Source organism: Bidens hawaiensis, unplaced genomic scaffold (genome assembly GCF_021521415.1).
Source record: "Bidens hawaiensis isolate Kalapana, Puna unplaced genomic scaffold, B.hawaiensis_p1.1 tig00069567_1, whole genome shotgun sequence".
In the NCBI taxonomy this organism is placed as follows: Eukaryota; Viridiplantae; Streptophyta; class Magnoliopsida; order Asterales; family Asteraceae; genus Bidens; species Bidens hawaiensis.
Window position 1 is genome coordinate 1,726 of NW_027502264.1, and position 25,915 is coordinate 27,640.

At 36.2% G+C, this 25,915-nt stretch overlaps 3 protein-coding genes across 3 annotated transcripts; all 3 read right to left on the minus strand.

The window, feature by feature from the left end:
- Positions 1-2,365: 2,365 nt before the first annotated feature.
- Positions 2,366-5,563, minus strand: LOC143605462 (uncharacterized). Its single transcript, XM_077081558.1, has 3 exons — positions 5,041-5,563; positions 2,694-2,730; positions 2,366-2,606 (listed from the first exon to the last, which is right to left on the minus strand). Exons 1-3 carry the CDS (start codon positions 5,330-5,332, stop codon positions 2,366-2,368), a joined length of 570 nt encoding a protein of 189 aa, XP_076937673.1. The 5' UTR covers positions 5,333-5,563.
- Positions 5,564-6,842: 1,279 nt separating this feature from the next.
- LOC143605463 (sec14 cytosolic factor-like) lies at positions 6,843-11,401 on the minus strand. Its single transcript, XM_077081559.1, has 6 exons — positions 11,325-11,401; positions 9,696-9,951; positions 7,904-7,940; positions 7,700-7,817; positions 7,242-7,352; positions 6,843-7,146 (listed from the first exon to the last, which is right to left on the minus strand). Exons 1-6 carry the CDS (start codon positions 11,385-11,387, stop codon positions 7,009-7,011), a joined length of 723 nt encoding a protein of 240 aa, XP_076937674.1. The 5' UTR covers positions 11,388-11,401; the 3' UTR covers positions 6,843-7,008.
- A 6,171-nt stretch (positions 11,402-17,572) lies between these two features.
- LOC143605464 (microtubule-associated protein 70-1-like) lies at positions 17,573-24,644 on the minus strand. The gene is made up of 11 exons (XM_077081560.1): positions 24,393-24,644; positions 24,211-24,296; positions 23,357-23,422; positions 22,302-22,472; positions 22,053-22,223; positions 21,822-21,977; positions 20,952-21,098; positions 20,785-20,856; positions 19,748-20,239; positions 18,489-18,661; positions 17,573-17,907 (listed from the first exon to the last, which is right to left on the minus strand). Exons 1-11 carry the CDS (start codon positions 24,610-24,612, stop codon positions 17,868-17,870), a joined length of 1,794 nt encoding a protein of 597 aa, XP_076937675.1. The 5' UTR covers positions 24,613-24,644; the 3' UTR covers positions 17,573-17,867.
- Between the last annotated feature and the right edge of the window lie 1,271 nt (positions 24,645-25,915).

Consider the following 25,915-nt stretch of genomic DNA (forward strand, 5'->3'; position numbering starts at 1 on the left):
ATGGCTACGCGCCCAAACTTCAAGGTTGGGAATCCTCCTAATATCCCACATGGCTACGCGCCAAACTTCAAGGTTGGGAATCCTCCTAATATCCCATATGGCTACGCGTCAAACTTCAAGGTTGGGAATCCTCCTAATATCCCATATGGCTACGCGCCAAAACTTCAAGGCTTCAAGGCTTGTTCTATTAAAGCTCATAAGACGCCTCACGCGCAAGCTGTTATTATTCTTATAGCTCGTAAGACGCCACGCGCGCAAGTTTTATTATTCATACAGCTCGTAAGACGCCACGTGCGCAAGTTTTATTATTCATACAGCTCGTAAGACGCCACGTGCGCAAGCTGTTATTATTCTTATAGCTCATAAGACGCCTCGCGCGCAAGCTGTTATTATTCTTTTAGCTCGTAAGACGCCTCGCGCGCAAGCTTTATTATTCATACAGCTCATAAGACGCCTCGCGCGCAGGCTGTTATTATTCTTATAGCTCGTAAGACGCCTCGCGTGCAGGCTGTTATTATTCTTATAGCTCGTAAGACGCCTCGCGCGTAGGCTGTTATTATTCTTATAGCTCGTAAGACGGCTCGCGCGCAGGCTATTATTATTCTCAAAGCTCGTAAGACGCCCCTCGCGCGCAGGCTTTATTACTCTCACAGCTCGTAAGCCGCCTCACGCGCCAGCTCAATTATTATTCTCAAAGCTCATAAGACGCCTCTCGCGCGCAAGCTTTATTACTCACAGCTCGTAAGCCGCCTCACGCGCCAGCTCAATTATTATTCTCAAAGCTCATAAGACGCCTCTCGCGCGCAAGCTTTTATTACTCACAGCTCGTAAGCCGCCTCACGCGCTAGCTCAATTATTATTCTCAAAGCTCGTAAGACGCCCCTCGCGCGCAGGCTTTATTACTCTCACAGCTCGTAAGCCGCCTCACGCGCCAGCTCAATTATTATTCTCAAAGCTCATAAGACGCCTCTCGCGCGCAAGCTTTTATTATTCACAGCTCGTAAGCCGCCTCACGCGCCAGCTCAATTATTATTCTCAAAGCTCATAAGACGCCTCTCGCGCGCAAGCTTTATTACTCACAGCTAGTAAGCCGCCTCACGCGCCAGCTCAATTATTATTCTCAAAGCTCATAAGACGCCTCTCGCGCGCAAGCTTTTATTACTCACAGCTCGTAAGCCGCCTCACGCGCCAGCTCAATTATTATTCTCAAAGCTCATAAGACGCCTCTCGCGCGCAAGCTTTATTACTCTCACAGCTCGTAAGCCGCCTCACGCGCCAGCTCAATTATTATTCTCAAAGCTCATAAGACGCCTCTCGCGCGCAAGCTTTATTATTCTTAGCTCGTAAGTCGCCTCTCGCGCGCAGGCTTTATTATTCTTAGCTCGTAAGACGCCTCACGCGCAGGCTTTATTATGCTACAGCTCGTAAGACGCTTCTCGCGCGCAGGCATTATTATTCTTAGCTCGTAAGACGCCTCACGCGCAGGCTTTATTATGCTACAGCTCGTAAGACGCCTCTCGCGCGCAGGCATTATTATTCTCATAGCTCGCAAGTCGCCTCACGCGCGAGCTTCATTATTATTACAGCTCGTAAGCCGCAACTCGCGCAGGCTCTATTATTATAGCTCGTAAGCCGCCTCACGCGCAGGCTTCATTATTTTTACAGCTCGTCACCATCATGAAGAAAATCTCTCAAAACTCAAAGACAATAAAGACAAGGCCAAAGAACAGGGAAAAAACCGCCTCATAGCCTAACACACCTCATAAAGTCCAGCGCTCCACCTAGACGCTTGATCGTCCAGGAGCAACACTGGACTTGGGGGGGCTTGTAGGGGTATGGTACTAAACCCGGTTTTACGATCCTAAATTTATTATGTTTGGCTTACTTTATTATATGGACTAATACAATGTTATTGGGCTGAGGGGGTTTTGTAGAGGTAACCCTAATTGGGCTAGGCCCATTAGGGTACCATGATGGTGGCCATGAGACTCTCTATATAAGGAGGTCTCCACCTCCTTATTAGAGGTCATGCTCATTAAGAGCCACCACCACTTTTTTGTGTCTGTGAACAAGAAATCCTCAGGATATCTTAGCAGTCACCTCCACACCCTCATAAAGCCATCGCAGGTCTCAACATTGCAGGTCACCGGCGCAGCTGGAGAAGAAGATCAAGACGTGGTTCGTTCATCTCGAAAATCCGTGGAAACATCGTCATGGATCAGGTCAGATTCATGTCATGCTTCGACAATATTAATGAAATGGCTTTATATTTAAAAGAAATTTGAATACACACTCAAGACTTTGAAATTATAACAAATCGATATGGCTAAAACCGAACTGTTAAACAGCCAAACTGTTAAATCGACTATTTCCAAACCACCCAATCTCGCCGGTTTGGTTTCCTGTTTCTCAAAGCCATAGTTAGCGGTTTGACCCATATTTTCATCAAAATCAGTTGAACCGAACCATGAACACCTTTAGATATTACCTGTAAAAACTGAAATCCAGTGATGAAACCACGAGCATCGACATTGTTGTAACCAATTTGATCTAAATCAAGAATAGCAATTATCTTCTCATCTCCTATTTCTTTCCCTTTAAAGCCACTGAAATCAGCAAAACAATATTAACCTTAGCAGTTTTTATATTATTTACTTTTACGAAAAAAAATATATATTAACATCTCAGCATACCTTGCAATTGCTTTGTCAAGTAGATGAACTACAAATTCTGCAGTTAAGAGAGAAAACAAAAGGTATTAGGCTTGATACATTAGCCTACAAAGAGATTTTATAAATTTAAAGGCATATTTTTTTAAAAACTACAAGAAATTTTTTAAAACTCCATTTATTCAAATTTTGGGAATTTGTTCACATGTCTATATCTTATTTAAAAATTCATAAGCATTATCTTTCTAACTTAAAAAATGTAATAACATGCTGACTCTTTTATTCCAAAATGTCCTTGACTCCTTGCAACAATTCTTTTATGGTTCAAAACTTTAATATATAAACTACCTACACATACAATTTTTATGTATGTATCGTTTTATGGTTCAAGACTTTAATGTCCGTGTAACAATTCTTTTATGGTTCAAGACTTCTATGGTTTTAAAAAGCGAGAGGCGAAGAAAAGCAACGGGGTTTAAAACAGATGCGCGAAGCGCCAGGCGGCAGGCGCAAAAGCGAGCGATTTTTGTACGCGAGACGAACATATTTACATAATTTTTATATATGTATATATCATGGGTTTTAGCATCCCGGCCCATAATGTAGATATATTTAAGCATTATATATGATTTAATATATAAACTACCTACACATACAACCTAAAAAGCATATTGTACAACATTTAGATGCTTAAAAACCACTTGCGTACGAAAGGTCCTCGACTTAGATGCCTTAACATTTAGATGCCTCAACTTCGCTTTAAGTCACTTTTTGCCTAAAAATCTCGCCTCAGACTCGTCTTTTAAACATTACTCGCCTTGACTAGCCTAAAGCGAAGAGGCCCTCGACTTAGGTCGCTTCTCACCTCAGCTCGCTTTTTTAAATCAAGATATAGGGTGTTGACAACGCGGTTCAACTGGCTTTTAACCGAATTGTTAATTGTGTATGTAATATCTTTACCCCAAACTACAAAATATGCATGTCAGTTTTGATATAGGAAATGTTCTAGTTAAAGTCAACTCAAAATAGTCAAACTTGAAAGTTTTGAAGCTATTATATATCCAATTTAAGTGCCTGATTGCTATTTGTTATGAGTGTTGTTTTCATACTCTTAACCCATGATGTAATGCAATAAAGAAGGCATGTTGCCATCACCTTTTAAAAATACAACTTTATATGTTATCTTTTATAAGATTGACAATACCACCCATTAATATATGGACCAATAAAGCAATATCTCAAAGGATATTACTCTTAAAATTAAGTTGTCCCAATCAAGTGAACTCAAATATATTTACTTTGCCTAAATTTTATTTTACATCTACTAATTTTTCTTTAATAAATTATAAGATGTATACTTTAACACATAGATTGGATTTAATTATCTAAAATATGGCTCATTAGTCAATAATAATCCATGTTATAAATGTGAATAATGACATTTTAACTTTCACTTTTGTTGCCAGAGACAACACCACCCTAACGTTAAAGTTACTCTGTAATCAAAATGTTGTAAGATGTTTTAAAATAACATAAACGAAAGCTAGGTGCAGACAGAGTAACTCTTATGTAGAGTAGATTGTCCAAAACAACGAAATTAAAAGTTAAGAGTGTCGCAAATTATTGTTATTATTGACCAATAGGTCATAGTTTGATATTTTAAAATCTAATTTACTAAATTAATGAAAGTATTGAAAGGGGAGGTCTTGAGCTCAAGTCTCATAGACAACAAGGATTAAAAGAATTCGCCGTTTTCAAAAAAATAATAAATGTTAAAGTAGCTCAATAATACTTATTATACGTAGAACTATAAATATATCACTGCCACGTTTCATAATTCTATGAGCCCAACATAATTTTTCCCGTTTCTTTTATTTTACCTTTTACCCTTTCATTATATATAAAATTAAAACTTTATATAATTCCAACCAACCATATAATAAAGCAATATAATATGTAATATACAACAAAGTCGAGACTCGAGCTAAGCTGAGCCTATAACATTGTATGTTACGCGGCTTCAGTAGGGGCACTATCGCCCACCTTGTTGTCACGTCCTCGCGCACAGTACAATAGGTTCAAGCTAGCGGGGGCGCTATTAATGAGGCGCTAATGGGCAATTGTGGGAATGGAGTAAATGCTTTGACGAGCGCTATTGGCTCACCCACCACAACAGGGTCAAGTGACTAAAGCATGGGCTTTATCTCGTGCCCGGTCAGTATCCAGTCAACTAGTGGCTTGAGCCACAACACATAGCCTAAGCTATTAATTTAATTAACACTCGATTTATTTGAAACAAACTCGAATTCCACTAGGCTCGACTCGACTCGTTTACGCGGTAAACATGATTAAAATTGAATTAAAACATTACTCTTAAACTGTGGTTGATCCTTAGCAGGATAATGCTTATGAGCTTTACAAACCACAACAGGACACCCATATTCTTTTGACAACCCCTGCAAATATATCTTCTTAGCTTCCAATTCATCAACCACTTCCGAATCCGGAACAACGCCCAACGGAACAAACGACGCTTGCCATTTCCGCCACGAAACGAACATCTTTGCCGCCTTGTTCGGGTCCATTGATCTTGCAATCAAGAACCTTGTTAAAGTTTGATCTGTGTAGTTCTGGTAAACAAAAGTTAGAAATTTGAACAGCATTGTGATATGGGTTTAAGATTAAATGAGTGATTGATTGGTTTGTTACCTCAGTGGATGAACTGAGACTGAGAGTTTGGATGTGAGTCTTCATTTGTGTGAGTTTGAGTTGGTGATTTTGGTCCATGATTTTGTGAGTGAAGTGTGAGAGAATAATAATAATAATAATATGAAGAAGTAGAGACAAATTGGAAGTCAAGAAGAGGGAAAGAGATGAGTGGAAAGGATAAAATATGAATTTGAATGGTTATGATTTTATTGTTTATATAAACATAAATATTTGAATATTAAAAACAAATACAGGCTAGACTCTTGGAAAACTCTTAAATCAGGGTAAAGTTAAAATATAAAGGGAGATAAAAATGAGAAGTGTGAAAAGAATTTTTGACCATACAAAAAAACCCTTAAAAATAGATTTAAAACAAATATTAAAAAAATATAACTCAAAATATACATAAAAGACGAAAAAACTAAAATGTTCCGCTATCATTCCCGTTCAAAGAAAATACAAAACAATTGACGAAAAGACACAATGGTGCGATCAAAGACACAATGGCAAAAATGAACAAAAGACACAATTATAACTAAAAAAGACACAATAGATCGCATAATATAACACAATGTCGAACAAAATATAGCACAATGTTGAGTAATGTAACACAATATAAAGAAAAAACACAATGTTAAGGAAAAACGACACAATCAATAACGAAAATAAACATAAAACACAATGATAAACAAATATGACACGACGACTTTTTTCACTTACCAGTGTTTTTTTATGAGAACGAGAAAGACAGTGGAAACATTTTTTGTGTTCTTATTTTTTTTCGTTTTTTTGAGTTATGGTTTATTTATTTATTTATTTTTTTAAAATTTTGAGGGGTTTTTTTGGATGGCTACAAATCATTCTCATCCTTCTCAATTTTGATCCTCTTTATAGAATAACTTGACCTCATTTGTTATGGTTTAGTCTCATTTTTTTATCATTCGTGACATCTACGTCACTTTAGTGCCAACTCAGCTTTTCTTTAATTATACAACCTTACCACTCAACCTCTGTTATTGTCCATTCATTCTCTCTCATTCCTCACTACAAATGTTTGTGAAATCGACGAAAAAAAGGGTAGGGAGTGATTTGAGTTTTCTCTCATTTGTACCGTATTTATACTATGTTTTTATATGAATTTACACTCTCTTTTAACCACTTCATTACACAAAGAGAGTACATACGATTAGAACTAGTGCCCACACATTGTCTTTGCCTTGTCATCGTGATGATAAATTGACGGTCTAACCACTCTGTATTTCTAACGTTTTGCACCTTTAATTAATATGAAGTTTAGAGACGTTTGAAGACCAATTCATAACTAATCTAAACACATATAGAGAACGATGCAAACATCGATAGTATTCAATCAAATAATGTGATCTAAACATATCAGAGGTCTTTAGATCACAAGATCAATCATATTAGCGGTGTTGTGCAACACTACCAACTTACCGAGAGCACGACAAGTAATGTGTCTTACCTACAAGTCTTCATGACACTTGCAAAAAAAAAAAAAACTTAAACACTAGATATGATTAAAAATTCATACTGTTATAAAAACTGGTTACATGATGCAATTTGAGATTATTAAGAGTAATCAATGGTTTGATTACACTTATAGTTAGTGTCAATCCTCTAGAGGCTGCAATACAACATCTTGAAGCAACACAAGGTTTGCATGTCCACCAAACTCTTCGGGCAACACGTCTTCGCCAACTTCTTTAACAAACTGTTTCTTCTCGTCCTCGTTACTAATTATAACAATCTGCATTCGTACACACAAACAGACTTTAAAATATAATCTAGTAATTCTAAAAATTAGACTTTAGAACATTATTATCAAATATAGAATAATAATACCTTCTCTAGCGTCGCTTTCTCTAGGAATCGAGAAATCATCTTCCAAACACTTACAAAAAACCACGGCATATTTAAAATGTAACACTTTTTTAATCTCTCCGGGTAATATGCCTGCAACAAGTCAACCAAGATCATAAGAAAGAGAGTTTCGGTTAGTAAAAGAGTTACATGCGATTTTTAATCATTTAAACTGTTTGAATGTTTCAGTTTAAAATGGAGTCTTTTGTCATATCAGCCACTAAACTTCAAGTTTAAATGGTCTTAATAAGTTATATGAATAGTCATCAGGAGTAAAAGGACTGAAACGCCCTTATGCGTTTGAAAAGTTAAACTTGTTTATGCTGCAACAATAACAAATATATGGAAATGATGAATTGGGGTGTCCTTTATCAAAACCAGTTGAACCGAACCATGGACACCTATAGCTTAAACATACGGAAACAAAGAAAAAGATTTACCTGTAGAAACTGAAATCCGGTGATAAATCCACGAGCATCAACATTTTTGTAACCAAGTTGATCTAAGTCAAGAACAGCAATTATCTTCTCATTTCCTATTTCTTTTCCTTTGAAGCCACTGAAATCAGCAAAACGATATTAACCTTAACAGTTTTTTATATTATTTACTTCTATGAAAAAAAATATATTAAAGTCTCACCATACCTTGCAATTACTTTGTCAAGCAGATGAACCACAAATTCTGTATTTAAGAGAGAAAATAAGTATTAGACTTGATACATTAGCCTACAAAGATATCTTATAAATGTTAAAGGACATTTTTTATAAAATTTTATAAACTCCTTTGATTAATATCTATGGTATTATAAACTTTACTAATAATGATGCATGGAAAATCAATAATTATTGGTATAATCAAACAAAGAAAAAATCTTGGGGAATCTATTCACATGTCTATAATTTATTAGAAATTTCATAAACATTATCTTTTTAATTAAAAATTTGTAATAACATGTTGACTTTTTTATGCCAAATGTTCTTTACTTGTAACAATTCATTTATGATTCAAGAATCAAGACTTTAAAACTTTTAATATAGGATATTAACAATCCGGTTCAACCGGTTTTGAACTGAACTGTTATTTATGTATATGCAAATTCTTTATCTCAAATTACATAATATTTAAGCAACTTTTCAAGATGAAAAGTTAGTTAAACAGGGAAAATTTGTTCTGGTCAAAGTCAACTCAAAAGAGTCAATTCAAATAGTCAACTTATATTTTGATGCTTTTATAAGTTATATATCTAATTTAAATGTCTGATTGTTAGGCTGTTGTTTTCATACTCCTAATTAACCCACATGTAATGCAATAAAGAAGGCATGTTACACCTTGTAAAATAACAATTTTATATGTTAATTTTTTAAAATTGCCGTATCATGACAATACCACTCATTAAAATATGTAACCAAAAAGGAATATCTCCAAGGATATTAGTATCTTAAACTATAAGTTTAAAATTTGTCTCCTAATCAAGTGAACTCATAAATATAAAAAACAAATTAACTTTATCTAGCATCTATTAATTTTTCTCTAAGAAATTATAACATGTATATCTTAACACACAACTCAGATTTTAATAATCCAAAATATGACTCGTTAATCAATAACAATCCATAGAAAATGTGACTAACGACACTTTAACTTTCACTTTCGTTGACAAGGGCAACACCACTCAACATTAGTATCCAGAATGTTGTAAGTTCTTTTAAAATGACATAAATGAAAATTAGGTGCAGACAAAGTCACTCTTCTGTAGAGTAGAATTGTCCTAAGCAACAAAAATGAAAGTTAGAAGTGGTATGCCATAATTTGAATTATTTTAAACCGAATTTACTAAATTGAAAAAAGTATAACTATAAACTATTATATATGTTAAAAAAAATGCTAAAAGTAACTTAATAATATTTATTTCGTTATGGTACTATAAATATATCACTACCAAGGTCATAATTCGATGAGCCAAACCTAAATTTTCCCACTTATTTATTTTACCTGTCACCACTTCGTTATATATAATTTACATCTTTGCAAAATTAATAAAAATAAATAAATAAATAAATTATTCACGTTATTCGTGTAATACATGTGTTTCTAACCTAGTGTACTATAAAATATGTAATACATAATACAAGTCGAGCCAGGGTAAGCCTATAAGTTATTAATTTAACCAACTTTCAAGTTAAAACGAGCTTGAATTAGGGGTGCTTGGGATTCCTTATTTTACCTCCTTATAATTTTTCCTATAAGTTAATATGTTACAACTTTGTAACTTATTAGCTTATCCCCTGACAATAACAAACAATACCAAACACCTTTTAACTTTTTCAAAAGTTAAAGTCATAAGTTGCTTAAAATAAGCAATCCCAAACACCCCCACTGCTAGCTTGACTCGACTCGTTTACATCCTAAATTACCGAAACAGAATTAAGACATTACTCTTAAACTGTGGCTGATCTTTAGCTTGACAATGCCTATTCGCCTTGACCACCATAACCGGACACCCGTCCTTCGACAATCCCTGCAAATAAATCTTCTTAGCTTCCAATTCATCCATAACTTCCGAATCCGGAACAACGCCTAACGGAACAAACGACGCTCGCCATTTCCGCCACGAAACGAACATTTTGGCCGCCTTGTTCGAGTCCATTGATCTTGCAATCAAGAACCTTGTTAAAGTTTGATCTCCGTAGTTCTGTTAAACAAAAACATGGTGTATATATTTGAATATAGTTTTATTCATAAATTTTAAAAGCAGTGATTACATAAAAAAAATCATATAAGGTAAGCGTACAACAAGCTGCGCCGCTATATTTTTTGAAATTTGTAAAACTGAGTCTTTTAAAAACTACTACATTGACTGATGTCGGAGTCGTATATGAATATATTAAGGTGCTGTTTGTTTTTCCTCAAAAGCACTTCTGCACCTCTTCTGTCTGCGCCGCGCAGACCACGCGCAGACGTTGGGCTCTGCATTGTGTTTGTTTTTGCGAAGACGTTTCATTAAAAAACGTCTGTGCGTCCTCTTCCCCTAGAAGTCTTGTACATGTGACTTCTCACCTCTTCTCCACTTCTTCTTCTTTGTTCCTTCATCATCAGACACTTCACTCCAACCCTTTCTCCTCTCCAACCCTAACCTCTCTTCCTCCACTCCTCCACTGTCTCGGCCTCCACTCCACCGCCTCCACTCCTCCACTTCTCCACTGCCGCCTCCACTCCTCCACCGCCGGCCCCTCCACTTACCATCAAGCTCAATCAGGGTTGACCCGGATGGACCAGGTTTTCACCCGGTTAACCGTATATCACAGGCGAGGTCATACCCGCACCCGATTGTAGACACCTCCTTCTCAGCCGCTGATTGAAGATAGAAGAAATTGTTCTTGTAAATTGACATCGGAATTCTCGAATCAATTGGGGTTTCAGGGTTTTGGAATTTATTTATTTATAAAATTGGTGGGTGTGAATGCCAGGTGGAAATTGATTAGTTAATGGTGTTTACCCATAATGAATGAAATGAACGTAAATGGTGTAAGGGGTTGAACTTTCGGACCCAAATTCCTTTATCCGGAGCATGATTTTGAATTGATGATATCTCTCAAATTAAGATGGTGTTTGGGATTGCTTATCAAAACAACTTATTAACTTTTAAATTTTATAAATTAAAAAGATGTATGGGTAACGTTATTTTTTAACTTTTTAAAGAAGGAAAAATGAGTTTTTGATAAGTCAGAAGGGAATGACTTATCAAAACAACTTATAAAAGTTAAAAAGAGGTAATATATAAGCAATCTCGGCCTTATTAGTCATTTTGATTGGTTACTTACGCTAAATTTAGATTTATGTTTGAACAGCGGGAGTTGAAGTTGAAAGGTACTTGCTTTTATATAAAGGTTTTGTTTTTAATGACTTTATTTTAACAGTTTGCAGACGTTAAAAAACAAACAGTCTTCTTCTTACAGTCTGCAGATGTTTGGTCCACCACTTCTGCTGCAGATGCCTGCAGATATGGTCCGCAGACTGCAGATGTTTTACCTCTGAAAAACAAACAGCACCTAAGTGATTGATTACCTCTATGGAAGAACCGAGTTTGTTGATGTAAGTCTTCATTTGTGTTTGTTTGAGTTGGTCCATGATTTTGGGAATAATATTGTGAGAAAGAAGTTAAAAATTTGAAAGGTGAAAATGAGCACGCGACGATGATTGGCGAGAGAAATTAAAGTAGAAAGAGACAAACTGGAAGTCAAAAGGAGGAAGAAATGAGTGAAAACTCTTAAGTACAAAGCTTATGATAATGCAGTGTGATCTGATTTGTATTTCAAAAAAAAAATTATCATCGTATAAGGCTGATTACGCTTCAAAAGTGTTTAAAAGGACAATTACATATTTCCTTTTCTAAAACCTTTCAATGTATATAAAGTATAAACCTAAACAAATATTCAATTGCATATTTTCCCCTTCTTAACTATAAAATTGACAAATTTACTCATTTGAATTTATTTTAATTAAAAACAGTTTATGCAATAACTATTTTACTTACTTTTGAAACGCGGTTATTATTCTGTGGTACATTCCCTTTTTTTATTATGTGTAAACAATGTAATCAAACTTTCTTAGGGGTGTGATAATCGGATACTATCACCATGTTCCGTCTATCAAGATCTTTACGAGTCGTATAAGGTTGTACAACTCATATAACTTTTCCATACATGACAATGATGCAAAGGTGTTAGACCTTTGCTAACTAGGGTTTTATACGAGTTGTGTAGCCTACATAACTTGTATGTTTTATACTCCCTCCGTCCCATTATAAGTGTCCTAGTTTGATTTTTCAAGTCTTTCTTGTTTAACTTTGACTGATAATATTTTTGTTTGTGTTATATAATACTTGATGTAAAATATATGAATGGATTGGGTTTTAAATGTATTTTACATTAATATAATTTTTATCAAGTATTATATGACACGAACAAAAATATATACGGTCAAGATTGCAAAAAAAAAAATCTTAAAAAATCAAACTATGACACTTATAATGAGACGGGGGGAGTAATTCTTTTAATAATAAAAAAAAGTGAATACGAATCGTAAGTAATACAATTTTCATTTTTCTACATAATCCAAAAAGGTTCAAGATCAATTCAAGAAAAAAATAAAGTTATTGAATTTAAATAATCTTAATTTTCGCTTGTTGGTCGGGAACACTCTCAACTTTTTTTCTTCTGTCACTCCCAAATTAACTAGACCTAAACTCCGTTAGTATATTGTTGACGTGGCATTTTTAATTAACAACAAAATTAAGAAAATAATAATTATGGGTCTCACACCATCACTTCCTTTATTTTATCCATAAAACTCTAACCTCAATTACCACCACCACCCTAAGCAACCACCACACCATCTTCCTATTAGGTCTCATTAGTTTGGGAGTGGCAGACTGGCAGGTGAAAATAAGTTGAAGTTGGGAATCATTTTGTTAGTTGGGAGTGTTCTTGACCAATTAACAAGTTCAAGTAGAGATTTTATAAATTCAATAACCCTTTTATTATTAATTTGATGACTATTTAGTGTGATGATCAGGAGCCGTTTGTTTACCAATCTCTTTCATTATCATTTTCTTCTATTTTTTTTATAATACGTAAAAGGTGTTATTAAATTTTTTAGAGTTACTTACAACATGGTTGAGCTGTGTTAATATATATAGATTTGATTGTTACTTTTGAAAAAATATTGATTTGTCTTTAGCTGTCTGATAATAAGTTGTTTGACCATGAAGTTAAAAATGAGTCTTGTGTCCATGTGAGATGAGAAATTTACCATTTCTGTTATATAGATAGAATAAAAGTACCGTCCCCTACCATCTACGTATCACTCATCTATGACCTCTCCACGCAACCTTACACTATCGTCGATGCCACCTAAACACTTGTGAAGGAATATGTGTAAAGACATCGATCATCCACTGATTTTTATGATTCCTAGACAATGTACATCTTAAAACTAAAGTTTGGTGACCAGGATCGATAAACACAAAACCGAAAAGTTTAGATCATAAGCTCGATCTTGTAATTCTCATAGCTCAAAAATTACAAATACTTAAACTCCTATCGATATAACCCACAAGCTCGGGTATAAATACTAATTTAGATTTTAAAACCCAACTAGACTAGAATACAAATACCATAATCATATTCAAATACTAATTGGTAAAAACAAATCTAAATAATAATTAATAAATAAATTCTTTGTTGTCCAAGTCATTCGCTCGACTTGTTCACCAAGTAATTTATTCAATGTATACCAAGTCACGTGCTCAACTTGATAAACAAGACACGAACTCATCATAGGCTCGATGAGTCGGCCCAACCCGCCTCATTGACTCGAGGACGGAAATTAAGTCCAGCAAAAACAAAGATCTAATGACTCAAAACTCCATCAACGGTTGTTGCTTCAACAATATCCCTCTACATGGAGATACAAATTAATTGTTTTGAGCTTAATTTCATAACCTATTGCAACTCCAGCTGAGCTCTAATAAAAGCGCATATAAAGGGCAAATGAATACGGGCTAGAGGTGCACAAATCGGGTTCAACTGGAAAACCCGAACCGGTTCGAAACCGGTTTTTCACACCGGGTTGTAAAATGGCACCGGTTCCAATCAAGAACCGGTTCGGTTCCCGACCCGAACCGATGCCCAGATATGCTAACTTTTAAGACCGGGTAGGGTATGAACCGGAACCGGTTTTTACGTAAAAACCGGTTCCACCGGTTTTTTTTTGAAATTTAAATATCATAGCCGTTAGGAACCGGTTCCAACGGCTATATAGCCGTTTTTGACCGTTGGAACCGGTTTTTTAACTATAAATAGGTTATTTTTTTACTCTAAATAGCAAGGTTTGTTTGTGTACTTGTTAAACCACTTCCAAAACTATAAAACACACTCCAAACCACAATTAACCTTAAACCGACAACAAATGGCAACTAATGATGACGTTGTTATGGTGATCGAAACAACAAGATGCCCCGATGTTTGGGTTCATTATGATTTGTGTCTCATGACCGACTCACATGAGTTGGCACGTTGCAAATATTGCTCGAAGTTTCTTAAAGCAGGGTCCAACTCGACATTACGAAAACATACGAATAAGTATTGTCGAGAGAAAAGAAGTTTGGAAGCTAAAAAAACGGAAGTGGGAGAGTCGTCCGGCTCTACAACCCAAAAATAAGTATTCCCGGATTAAAACGACGGACTTTGTTTTTTTATGTTTTAGTTGTTATGTTTAGTATCGTTTATGTTTTAATAATGTTTGTAATAGTTATTTTTTAAATAAATAAAATGTTCGTCGTTATTAAAAAAGTAACAAAAATTAATCATGAGTAATAAAAGTAATTATAATAAAACAAATCAAAACTAAATATTAGTTGAACAAGTTACAAATAATTTTACCAAAACAAATAATTACAACTCTTCTTCGTCTTCATTCTCGTCTTCACCCTCGTCTTCGTTATCGGAAGAAACCCCGTCCTCCGCCTCCTCATCATGAATATGACGCTCTATTGGTATTTCGTCTTCAAAGTTCGCCTTGTGTTGTACACGATCCACCGCATCCAAATGGTCCTTTAGGCAAATGCAAACCTCTAGAGACTCGGGAGTTAGTTTTGTTCTTCGCATAGATAACACCCTCCCACTAAGAGAAAAAACCGATTCGGAAGCAACCGTTGAGGCTTGTACGGCAAGCAAATCACGAGCCATGGCGGATAGAATGGGAAATTCGTTTTGTTTACCTTTCCACCAAGCCAACAAATCAGTATTGCGAATTTCGTCGACCGTTGCGCCCTCAACATAGTTTGCTCCACTATATCGACCAAGTTCGCTACTTGGTGTGTTTCCTCTTTGCCTCTTAGATGCCGATTCACGAATCCCATTCATCAAGTTTATAAGTGGGTCATTGTTCGGCCTACTAGTTGTTGTTTTTTTCACAAAAGACGATCTCGTGTTTGGACCATACATTTGAAAATAATGGTCATAAAGGTCTTGAAGGTTTTTGTTGAACTTGTCCTTCGCTTCCGTCGACAACTTCGGGTCAATCTCGTGCATACCTAAGTTGTCGAATATTTCCTCAATCGTTGTTTCAACCCCATTAACATTCCAATAGGGGTTTAATGCGGCAGCACAAGTAAAGACCGGCGGTATGTTTTCAAAATATTTTATGAACTTTTCTTTCATCACCGCAACAATATTTTCGAAGAGTTTGTTCTTCTCCGCAAAGCTTTTAAAAACACAAGACATATAGTACAATTCTTGCAAAACCCAACAACTAGTAGGGTAATAGACTCCCGATAATTTTGTTGTTGACTTTTTGAACACGTCAAGATACTCCAACAAATAACCGACTTGGACCCAAACACTTTCCGGAAACATATCGGCCTCGCGTTCTTCAACAAGATTGTTATGAAAAGCTTGTAAAGTTTGGCGTTGGGCAAAAGCACACTTTAACATATGACAAGTTGAGTTCCAACGGGTTGGAACGTCCCAATTCGGCCCCAAATACTTTCTTTCAACCGACTTGCAATAGTTCTTATATTCAAGATGTCTTCTTTTACCACTTTTGAAGACATCTTGTAACATAAGTCTAAAGTATTTTAAATCATCACAAATGTTTTCATTGTCAAGACCTATTTGAACAACCAAGTTGATGATATGTGCAATACATCGGACATGAAAAAAATCCCCGAAACAAGGTGGTGAATATTTAATGATAAATTTTTCAGCCGCCTTAGTATTGTTTGAAGCGTTGTCAAACGAAATCGAAAATATTTTATTTCTCAAGTTGTAAGTCGTTATAACTTCATCAAGTAATTCAAACAATTTTTCGGCGGTATGTGGGAACGGGAAGTTTTCAAAAGCGATGGTGCGTTTCATCAATTGCCATGTCACCGGATCAACCCAATGAGCGGTTACACGTATGTATGATTCGGGCAACCCGTGTGGTGCCGACCAAACATCGGTAGTTAAACTAACCATGGCTTCTAAAGAATGAAAAGACTCGATTAACTCTTTTTTAGCACACTCCCACAACCTGATACAATGACGTCTTAAGGTAGTACGACTTACATGTGTGTATCTCGGTTGTAGAGTTTCGCGAATCAACGACGTCAACTCCGGGTCATCAAAGTGGTTAAACGGCAAACCTCGTTGAATAACGAACTTTGCCATTCTATCTTGAACTTGAGTCGTGTTGTAACGAAATAGTGTACCATCTTTACCCAAGTCAATTTGATCGGTCGCGCCAATCCCTTTCAACGCCTTGCAATATGGCTTCTCGATGTGCTTTCTCAAAGTAGAGTTGGAATCGTGCTTTAATATTGAACCACATAGTTTGCAACGAGCCTTTTGATAACCTTCGTCATCCACAATCAAATCCCAATTCTTCCATATGTCTTGGTTGCGGTTATGGTTGACTACCGTAACAACCCTTGGGTCCTCCGTAACAGGAACGGGGGCAACAAAAACACTCTTCTTAGCCTTCTTGTTAGTTTTTTTGATGGGTGCCATAATAATATTTAGTTGGATGGTCGGGTAACGAAACGGGTTTGCTAAAGGAGTAGTATTTTAGTTTGTTTTTGAGTTTGGTGGTGAAATTAGTGGTGGAAAACAAGTTATATATAGGTTTGGGCATCAAAAACCGGTTCCAACAGCTATATTACCGTTGGAACCGGTTCCAACGGATCTATTGTCTCTCGAAAACCGGTTCCAACGGCTATATTACCGTTGGAACCGGTTCCAACGGCTAATTGGTGGCTAAAAAAACCGGTTCCAACGGCTATATTACCGTTGGAACCGGTTCCAACGGCTACTTTGACTTTTGTTTGACTCTTCAAAAAAAACCCGCCGGAACCGGTTTTTCCGGGTACGAACCGAACCGGTTACAATTAAGAACCGGGTAGGAACCGGGTTGGAACTGATACTAACATACAAATATGAGAACCGGGTACGATTTTCGGGTACAAAAATACCCAAACCAGGTATTGTACCAACCGGGTTGGAACTGGAACCGGTTCCGGTTCGGTTCCACCAGTTAGGTTTCGGAACCGGTTTTTTTGTGCACGTCTAATACGGGCGATTTTAGTTAGAAACAGTAATTTTAACGCAAGATGGATTTTATGAAACATGGTACTTTAAATTGCAAGTATACTTCACTAATAATGATAACCAGTAATAAAATGTGTTTTGATTAAATTCTTAGTAGAATTGTGCATATAAACACTAGTGAATTGTTGGCCAGTAATAAAATATGTGTTTGGATTATATTATATATGCTTATACCAAATTAAGGGAGGAGAAGCATTAACCACATAAAAAAACACAACCAAAACAATAATAATACTAATAATGAGAAAAAAGGTTAGCTAAGCTTCACTCCCAGTTCCACCTGCTCATCTCTTCTACACAAATAGTCAGACCCACCCATGACCCATTTCTCTCTTGTTTTTCCATTTTCACAACCCGACTCCACTCGACTCGACTCAACCAGACCTGACCTGACCTAACACAACCATGGGTACAGCAAAACTAGAAACAAAGGTAATAACAATAATTGCTCCTTGTTTTGTCATTGGGTGGTTCGGGATATTCCTGCTCGTGCTACATTCCTGCATACATCAAAACAAGCGTCACGTATTTTCAGTTACTGTTACAAACTTGAAGCATAAAGAGAAAATCGATAATCTTCAAGGGGTGGCACAATATAAAACTGAAACAACCGAACCCAAACTAAAACCGACCGCTTGGTTCTATGTTTTTGTAAAAACCAAATTTTTGGTTTGGTTTCGGCTTTGCGTGTATTTAAAACCGAAAAAATAAAACCGAACCGAGTTTATGGATTTCCATTTTTTTATTTTGAATGTTACCCTAATAATTTATCTAAAATGTAAATAATTAACAAAAAAAAGGCCAAAATTCATTATTTTGAACCAATTTTCTTTTTCGGCACAAAAAGGTCAAGCCCAAATGGTAAAACTGAAAAAAACAAACCACCCAAACCGAAAACCAATAAAAACGGAAGTGAACGGTTTTCAAAAACTGAATTTTCGGTTTTTAATTCGGTTTGAACCCAAAACCAACCAGCATACGCCCCTTTATTCTTTTATCTAGTCCAATTGCTTAGCAGATTAATGGTGGGTCCCTGGTAACGGGTTCGTACGGCTATAAAAAAAGAGGGAGATTAACATACTTGGTTGGAAGTTGGTGGGAAGAAGCCCTTGAGGCCCGTTTGGCCCGATTGTCCTGTTCCTTATCGACCCGCATAGCAGCTACCTCTTTTTCCATGATGGATACTTCGCGTCTCATCTTTTTCGCCTCGACCTCCATTGCCTTTTGTAAAGTATCCACTTTCTTTGCCAACATCTGAAACCGTAATAATATTATTATTAAAACCATAATAAATGTTTTTTGTAAAAAAAAAAGTTAGATTTTTATATATAACTAGCAGACGTTGACCTGCTTCCTATTAAGCTACTTCTTTCTAATATTGCCCTTTTGACCCGCTAAGGATTAAACCTAACCCAAATTGACATGGCACACAAAAAAAAGGTTCAGGTCAACAATTCACATAGAGCAATCTGTTTAGTAAACAGATAGGGATACAGTTGCCGGCCTGTTTCAGACCTGCCTTTTTAAGATTAAAATTTTAAAAATTAGGAACTCAGCCCGCTAACGCTAACCCATTAAACACATTTGCAACTTGTTTTAGTAATCAAATTGGGTTATATGAACCTGCCACTAATTTCCAACACTTCCGAATCGACCTGTTGATACGTAAGCAAGTTAAAGTCGCCACCTATACTTAATAATAATAGGGGTGTGCATGGGTCTGTTATGGGCTCAAACCAAAGTTTCGGATTTTCAGTTTTCGAAAACCGTTAGGGTTTGTTTTATGATTTTAGAAAACCGTTCAGGTTCGGTTTTAGAAAACCCTTCAGGTTCGGTTTTAGAAAACTCTTCAGGTTTAAAAAACTCTTTGGGTTCAGTTTTAAAAACACTGTTCGGGCTCGGTTTTTTGGTTTTTGTATTGAGTTTGGTTTGGTTATGGGTTGGTCTACAATTGGTCTTGAAATGCCTGGGCCTGAAATAAATCAGCCAAAATCATGAATCCGAGCCTACAAGTAACTTTTGGTAAACTTTTGTTAACACCTATTAATGAATTTGGACATGAAACTTTTAGCCCAACATAACGAATTTAGGCCACAAACCCAATACCAAACATTCAAACAAGTTCAGTTCGGTTTGGTTCAGTTTGGCGGAGCAAGGCATGGCGGAAACCAAACCATAACTTTTAGTTATCTAAGAACACAAAACCGAAGCGTCAGTTAATAGTTCGGGTCGGTTATTTCAGTTCAGTTTGACGCTTTTTTGGTTTCAGTTCGTTTAATCTGTCTTTTGCACACCCCTACTTGATATGAAATAAAAACAAAAATAAACAGAGATAAAAACCTCGATGGCATCATCTTTATCTTTAAGGCTCTGATCCTTTTCATGACCAGCTTTCCTCAAAGAAACCACTTCCTTTTGCAGCAAATCATACAACAACCCAGGAACCGTATCCTCTGTTTCGGGTTTTTCATCCGGACTATCTTTCAAAAAACCATCACGGGTTGATTCACCATCCTTTGGTCCATCACATGATTTCCCAATATTAAAAGTTGGACTATTACCACCACTGGAGATAAGTTTCCCCCTTTCAAGTGACCGGGTCCCACCATCAAACGACTTTGATGTGCCTTTAGCATGCCTCAAAACTGAACTTGAACCAGATTGAAACAATGACCTTATTTGAAAAGACGGTGATCGTTTTGGTAAGAATCCGTTAGACGCCAGCTTGGCAAAGTTGTCGGCTCCACCTATTGACTGGCGGCGTGAAGGACACGCGGTGTTTGGTGATCTTAAAGTGTCTTCTAGCACCCTGAGTCGTAGTTGATATTTTTCCTGTAGTTTTATAAATTAATTGAAGTTAAATGTCACGAGTTAATAATCCAAACTAGGGGTGCAATGGTGTTGGGTTGGCGTGTTGAACTGTTCAACCCGAACACGACCCATATTTTTTTATCTTTATATGTGTCTAAAACATGATCTGTTTAACCCATTTTTCTAAGCGATAAAAATTATGCAACCCATTTTTCTAAATGTTTAACCAATTTCAAAGCGTTTAACCCACCCATTTTTCTATACATCTAACCCGTTTTTCTAAACGTGTCAAAACGGTTGGCTGATTGGTGGATAATAATCAAGTTGTAAACATGTTAATCGGGTTGTAAAAGAACGGGTTAAATGTGACATAAACAGGTTACTTGAATTACCTATAACTAAACAGGTTGGCGGGTCGACCAGTTTACGTAACTCAACCCGAACACAACCCGTTTTTTTACGGGTTGAATATTTCAGCACAAAACCTGATTATTTTAAAGCCGCGCCAGAAATTTCAACCCTATATACAAATGTAAATAATTGGAAAATAACTAAAGGAATATTACTTTCAATTGAGCTTCAGATTTTGCGGCACGTTCAGTTATAGCTAGCTTGTCCTTCAATTGTTGCATCTCACTCTGTTAACAAAAGGTTGAATTGGCAAGTAAATAACTAGAAAACAGATAAATAAACAATAATTATGGAATTTAAAATAATAATAACAAAACAATACCTGCATGAACCTTCTTTCTTCAAGCCATTGCTTAACTGGCATCACCTTGTCATTAGCATCTTTCCATTCGTTCGCTACAACCGTTGCCACTCTATTGGCTGTAACTTTTGCACGCGCTAGCTCTCGGTCTAGAGTCTTTCTTTCCTCCTATTAATAAAAAGAACACCAACTCAGTTAGTTTAACCGTTTGACTTTGACCAAAGCATATCCTACAGGTATATGAAAAGCTGGGTTGTAATGAAGTCATTTTTAGTATGAATCAAATGGGCCCGGCCAGGTTGGGTTGACTCACAAACACTTCTTGCTGTTCAAATTATTTATAGATAAGTAATGAGTTGATTAGATTACGAAAACACTGTTATTACAATAATAATCAGAATAAAAATGTTAGAAGGTTGTATCCATCATAAATAGACATTGGGCAAGTTTGCAACATTTGGCTTTTGAAATGTTCTCCATTTAAGTTTTTAAAAAAAAAATTTTACATCTGTAGTTCTGTACTAAACTAGGGGTGGAAATTTCCGACACGACATGAAAAAATCAGGTTCTGGGTTTGCATATCTACCCTTTTTAAAAGCGGGTCATGCTTGGGTTGACATGTTTAACCTGTTTAACTGTTAGACCCCACTAGCTCATTTGACCCATTTTTTACGACCCCTACACCCGATTGCCATGTTTACAACTTGATTTTTACGTGAAAATCTGCAAACCCGTTTGACATATTTAGATAAATGGGTTAAACGGGTCGTGTTCAGGTTGGACAATTTCTATGTCTGTGTGGTATAGAACACAACCCAAATCAACCCATGTGTAAGTAAACGAGTCAAAATTCCCACTAGTAGGAACTAGGAATACGAATAAACGCTTTACATTCATTTCTTGAACTTTGCGTTGATAGTCCCTAACAGCATTTGCCGCTGCACCGCCAGCAAGGACAGCCTCTTCAAGCTCACGTACAGTTTGAGTAAGCTTTTCCACCTCAGCAACTTTTTGACGGTGCATTTTATCCAAAATTTTATTTTCCTCCTAAAAATAGCAAAGAAAACATGGGTTTACATTTTGAAAAACTTTGAATCTTCAATTTCATAATTCATTGCTAACCTGGCAAATTTCTATCTGCTTTATCAATTCCTGATTTTTATTTTGGAGATCATCCACCAAGGACGCCTTGGCCAATGCCACCTGGACAGTCCTCACAGCTTCAAGTAAAGCAGCCTCTTTTGACTTGGTCAAACGGTCTAATGCTTTGTTATCGTCCTGCAGCTTTGCAATCTGAAATCCAAAAGAAAATAATGTTGAAATTATTTATAACTGTATGCGTCCAAAAGTCAAGGGATGGAAAAGTCAAACCTCTTGTCTAGCCAGCTTGAGTTCAGCTTCCAAAGGTGCAAGGATGGCTTCAATTGGTGGCATGTCATCATCTTTTTGAGCTGCATGAACTCTTCTTAATGTAGCTTCTGCTGCAAACTGAGCTGCCATTGCTGCTTTCTTCTCATCGTTGATTTTCTTGATTTCAAGATTCTAGGTAACCAAAAAGTCATATTGTTATATCTGATGATGCTATAACAAAAAGAGTACAAATTACTGAAATTGGGTGTCAGTTTCAACCCATCTACACATATACAGGTCACTTTGGGTCAATTTTAGCTCAAAAGAGTCAAAACATAAATGGTTAGAATGAACTGACTGGGCCGAAAGTCACCCAAAGTGTGCTAGATAAGTCTGTAAACCAACCGAATGTTCAGTGAACCGTTCTGCAGGAATTTTCGTTTACATTAGTTCGATTACGCCTGCTTATATTTGTTCATTCGTTTATGTCTGTTTAGATTTCAGTTACATTTATATACTAGTAATAATAAGTTGTAATCAATTTGATTTTAATATATTCAAAGCCATTGTTTAGATAGTTGTTTAAATTTTAAATGTTTGATGTAATAATAATGGTATCTTAGACTTCAATTTGGATATTCACGCTTACTTTTAAGTTTTAACTAGTGTTGGTTTATGTTCTGCTGTGTTTATTTATATCAATTTGTCTTGGTTTATGTCCGTTTGAGTTCAAGAACCATTCCTTTAGAATGTTAAGATACAAACATAAACAAACACAAGAACATTCATATTCTTAACGAACAAACACGGACAAGAAAATGTTCTTTTAAGTGCCCGTGCTCGTTCATTTGCCCGGTTAAAGTAAAACACACGAACACGAACAAGCCTCATTCGTGTCTGCCCGGTTCATTTACAGACCAAACGCTAGCTGTTTATAAAAGAATTAAAATTTGCACAAAAGGAGCTTTGGGGTAATCCATTTTGACCCGAGCAGACTATTATTAACCGTTTGGACCTATTAACCAACCAGTCACTTCAGCCATCTTTAACGAGGATAAACATGGTTCAGTTAATACCTTGCTTTCGAGAAGAGATTCAATCAACTTTAGCTTTTCATCCACTTTTGACAATTCTTCAGTGAGCTGATAAGGCATATAGGAGAGTCATGTCAGTGTTAACTCAAAATACAAACTCAATAAACCACATAATGGATTCAAATGGGCAACGGAAAAGATTCAAGAGAATGTAATATGAAAATTTCAGTTTCATTTAAACATAATATACAAGTAATCCTAACAGATTAAGCAATTAAGGGGGACTAAGCATCAACAACTTCTTTTACTCATCCGTTTTGTCTTCAAGACTTCTAGTTATGTTAAAGGATTAAATTTTTAGTGACCACGTTATCATTTGAGCATAAATCACATAATAAATTACCAATATTCACTAGCCATGGAAAAACACCCCCAAAAAGGAAACTAACAAAAGGGAGAATATCTATATCTTGAACATATGTGAATAACAAAAACTTAACAACAAATATATATGGCATGTGCAAAGATATACATATTTGAACCTAAATACAAGAGCCACAAAATAAAAACATGAATACATCACCGTGTTCCATTTCTAATTCATGAAAGAGACTATATACCAAATGGAAAGAAAACCCCTAGACACTGACATTGCACATTTTTTCTCACTGAAGTGAATATAAATGGCATAAGTTTAAACACCATATACTTCACTCAAAGCTAGCATTCATAATATTCTACATATCGATTCAACAATTTCAAATCCTAAGAACATACTCGAAAAGTATAACAAAATAAACCTTACAACTATCCATTAACATCATCTTATGATTCTTATCCAATAAAATCAATACATAAGATGCATTCAGTCAAAATACTGAAGATAACAATATTACCTCCTCAACAGCTTTTTCCCGCAGACGTTCCGATAACCGAAGCGCTCTAATCTCTGCTTGCGCGTCATTCAGTTCTCGATCCTTATCTACAAAATTAATGACAAACAAAACCCTAGCTAGTTAAACAGTATCAAAATTAATGACAAACATTACACATTTAACAAATAACACCAAGTAATCACCTCTAACTTCATTTTCAAGGCGATTAAGCTCAACTTTCACCGGATCCGAGCCATGAAGCAAATGAATAACATCATCCGCAGCAGCATCTAAACTCGGCCTCACCGTACCTCTCCTGCGCCCACTCGTACCGGATCCTCTCACTCCAGACACCGTCAACGGCGTCGTTTCAACCAACACATTGGTATACGGTTCAGTTGAATCACCTGATAACTCATCCATTGCTTGGATCTGAACAAATCTCAAATATTATTAAAAGATTATTAGTATAAGGTTTTAGAGTTTGAATGTAATGGAATCAGTGTGTGTGGTGGTGATGAGAGAGAAAGTGAAAGTGAGAGATTTTTAGAGTGGCAATAGAAATTTTGGGCGAGTGTTTAGCTTTTTTTTTTTTTTTAATGTTAATGCTTTTCTCCTACTATTTAGGATATTCCACCATTGCTAGGAATCGAACCCTGGACCTCTCACCCAAAGGCCAAAGCCTTTACCATCCCACCAAAGTGGAGATGGCCTGTGTCTGTGTGTTGTTGAGAGTTAAGTGTGAAGGAAAATATCATGATTGATTGATTAATTAGTTTTGTTAGTGTTTTAAATTAATAATAATAATATAGTACGGGAAAATTCCCAAAATAATGAAATATTTCATTGTTGTACTTTTTTTTTAATTTCAAATTCTATCTTTATTCAATAAAAATTTGTCAATGTTGCTGTGTTTGAAATTCAAGTCTATGTGTTTGTGATCCAATCATATCATGCCACATTATCGAAACATGTCGTCTCCGGTATGTTTCGAAATGTAGTGTGTCGTCCTCGGCATTAACCGAAACGTAATGTGTCGTTTGCGGAAAGTTTCAAAACGTAACGCATCGTCCCCGACATGTTTTGAATGTAAGGCGTCTTCTAGGACGTGTTTCGAAATGTAACACGTAGTCCCGGCATTCAAAACGTAACGTGTCGTCCGTACTCCGTGGCGTGTTTCGAAACGTAACAAGTTGTCCCCAGCATGTTTCAAAACATAACTCGTCATCCCCGACATGTTTTGAAACGTAAGGTGTCGTCCATGACGTGTTTCGAAACGTAACGCGTCATCCAAGATGTCTTTAGTAACGTAACAAGCCGTCCCTGGTATGTTTCAAAACAATTATGGGTCGGCGCGTTACGTTTCGAAACATGCTGCGATGACGACGTGCTTCGGCCACGTGGCTTGATATGGTTGGATCACGAACGTATTAACTGGAATTTTTAATACGGCGGCATCGATAGGGTAGTGCGTGGACAAAGATGGAAATTCGAATTCGAATAGACAAAACTGGATCAACTTTATGTGAGAGGACACTTTTGAGAATTTTCCAATATGTTTAAGGGTTAATGACGATTAACCGTAATGACTATGATAATTACTACCAATGATGTTTTGTATTTTAATAAAGTTATCGAGTACAATGAGTGTCAATTATTTCATTGTCAAGTATTAAAAAAAATTGTATCATATGACCTAGGATTCAAAGTGATATTATCTTAAGTT

Bases quoted from the DNA above. Each gene is read 5' to 3' on its own strand.
- LOC143605462 (XM_077081558.1), bottom strand. From the start codon at position 5,332: ATGCTGTTCAAATTTCTAACTTTTGTTTACCAGAACTACACAGATCAA. The intron at 2,731-5,040 runs GTAATGTTTTAA...TCTTAACTGCAG, and splicing joins GGATCAACCACAGTTTAAGA to AATTTGTAGTTCATCTACTT. The intron at 2,607-2,693 runs GTATGCTGAGAT...TGCTGATTTCAG, and splicing joins CTTGACAAAGCAATTGCAAG to TGGCTTTAAAGGGAAAGAAA.
- LOC143605463 (XM_077081559.1), bottom strand. From the start codon at position 11,387: ATGGACCAACTCAAACAAACACAAATGAAGACTTACATCAACAAACTC. The intron at 7,818-7,903 runs GTATGGTGAGAC...TGCTGATTTCAG, and splicing joins CTTGACAAAGTAATTGCAAG to TGGCTTCAAAGGAAAAGAAA. The intron at 7,353-7,699 runs GTAAATCTTTTT...GACTTGTTGCAG, and splicing joins CCGGATTTCAGTTTCTACAG to GCATATTACCCGGAGAGATT.
- LOC143605464 (XM_077081560.1), bottom strand. From the start codon at position 24,612: ATGGATGAGTTATCAGGTGATTCAACTGAACCGTATACCAATGTGTTG. The intron at 22,473-23,356 runs GTATTAACTGAA...TTGGTTACCTAG, and splicing joins AATCTCTTCTCGAAAGCAAG to AATCTTGAAATCAAGAAAAT. The intron at 21,099-21,821 runs GTAAAGCGTTTA...TTTTATTAATAG, and splicing joins GCAAAGTTCAAGAAATGAAT to GAGGAAAGAAAGACTCTAGA.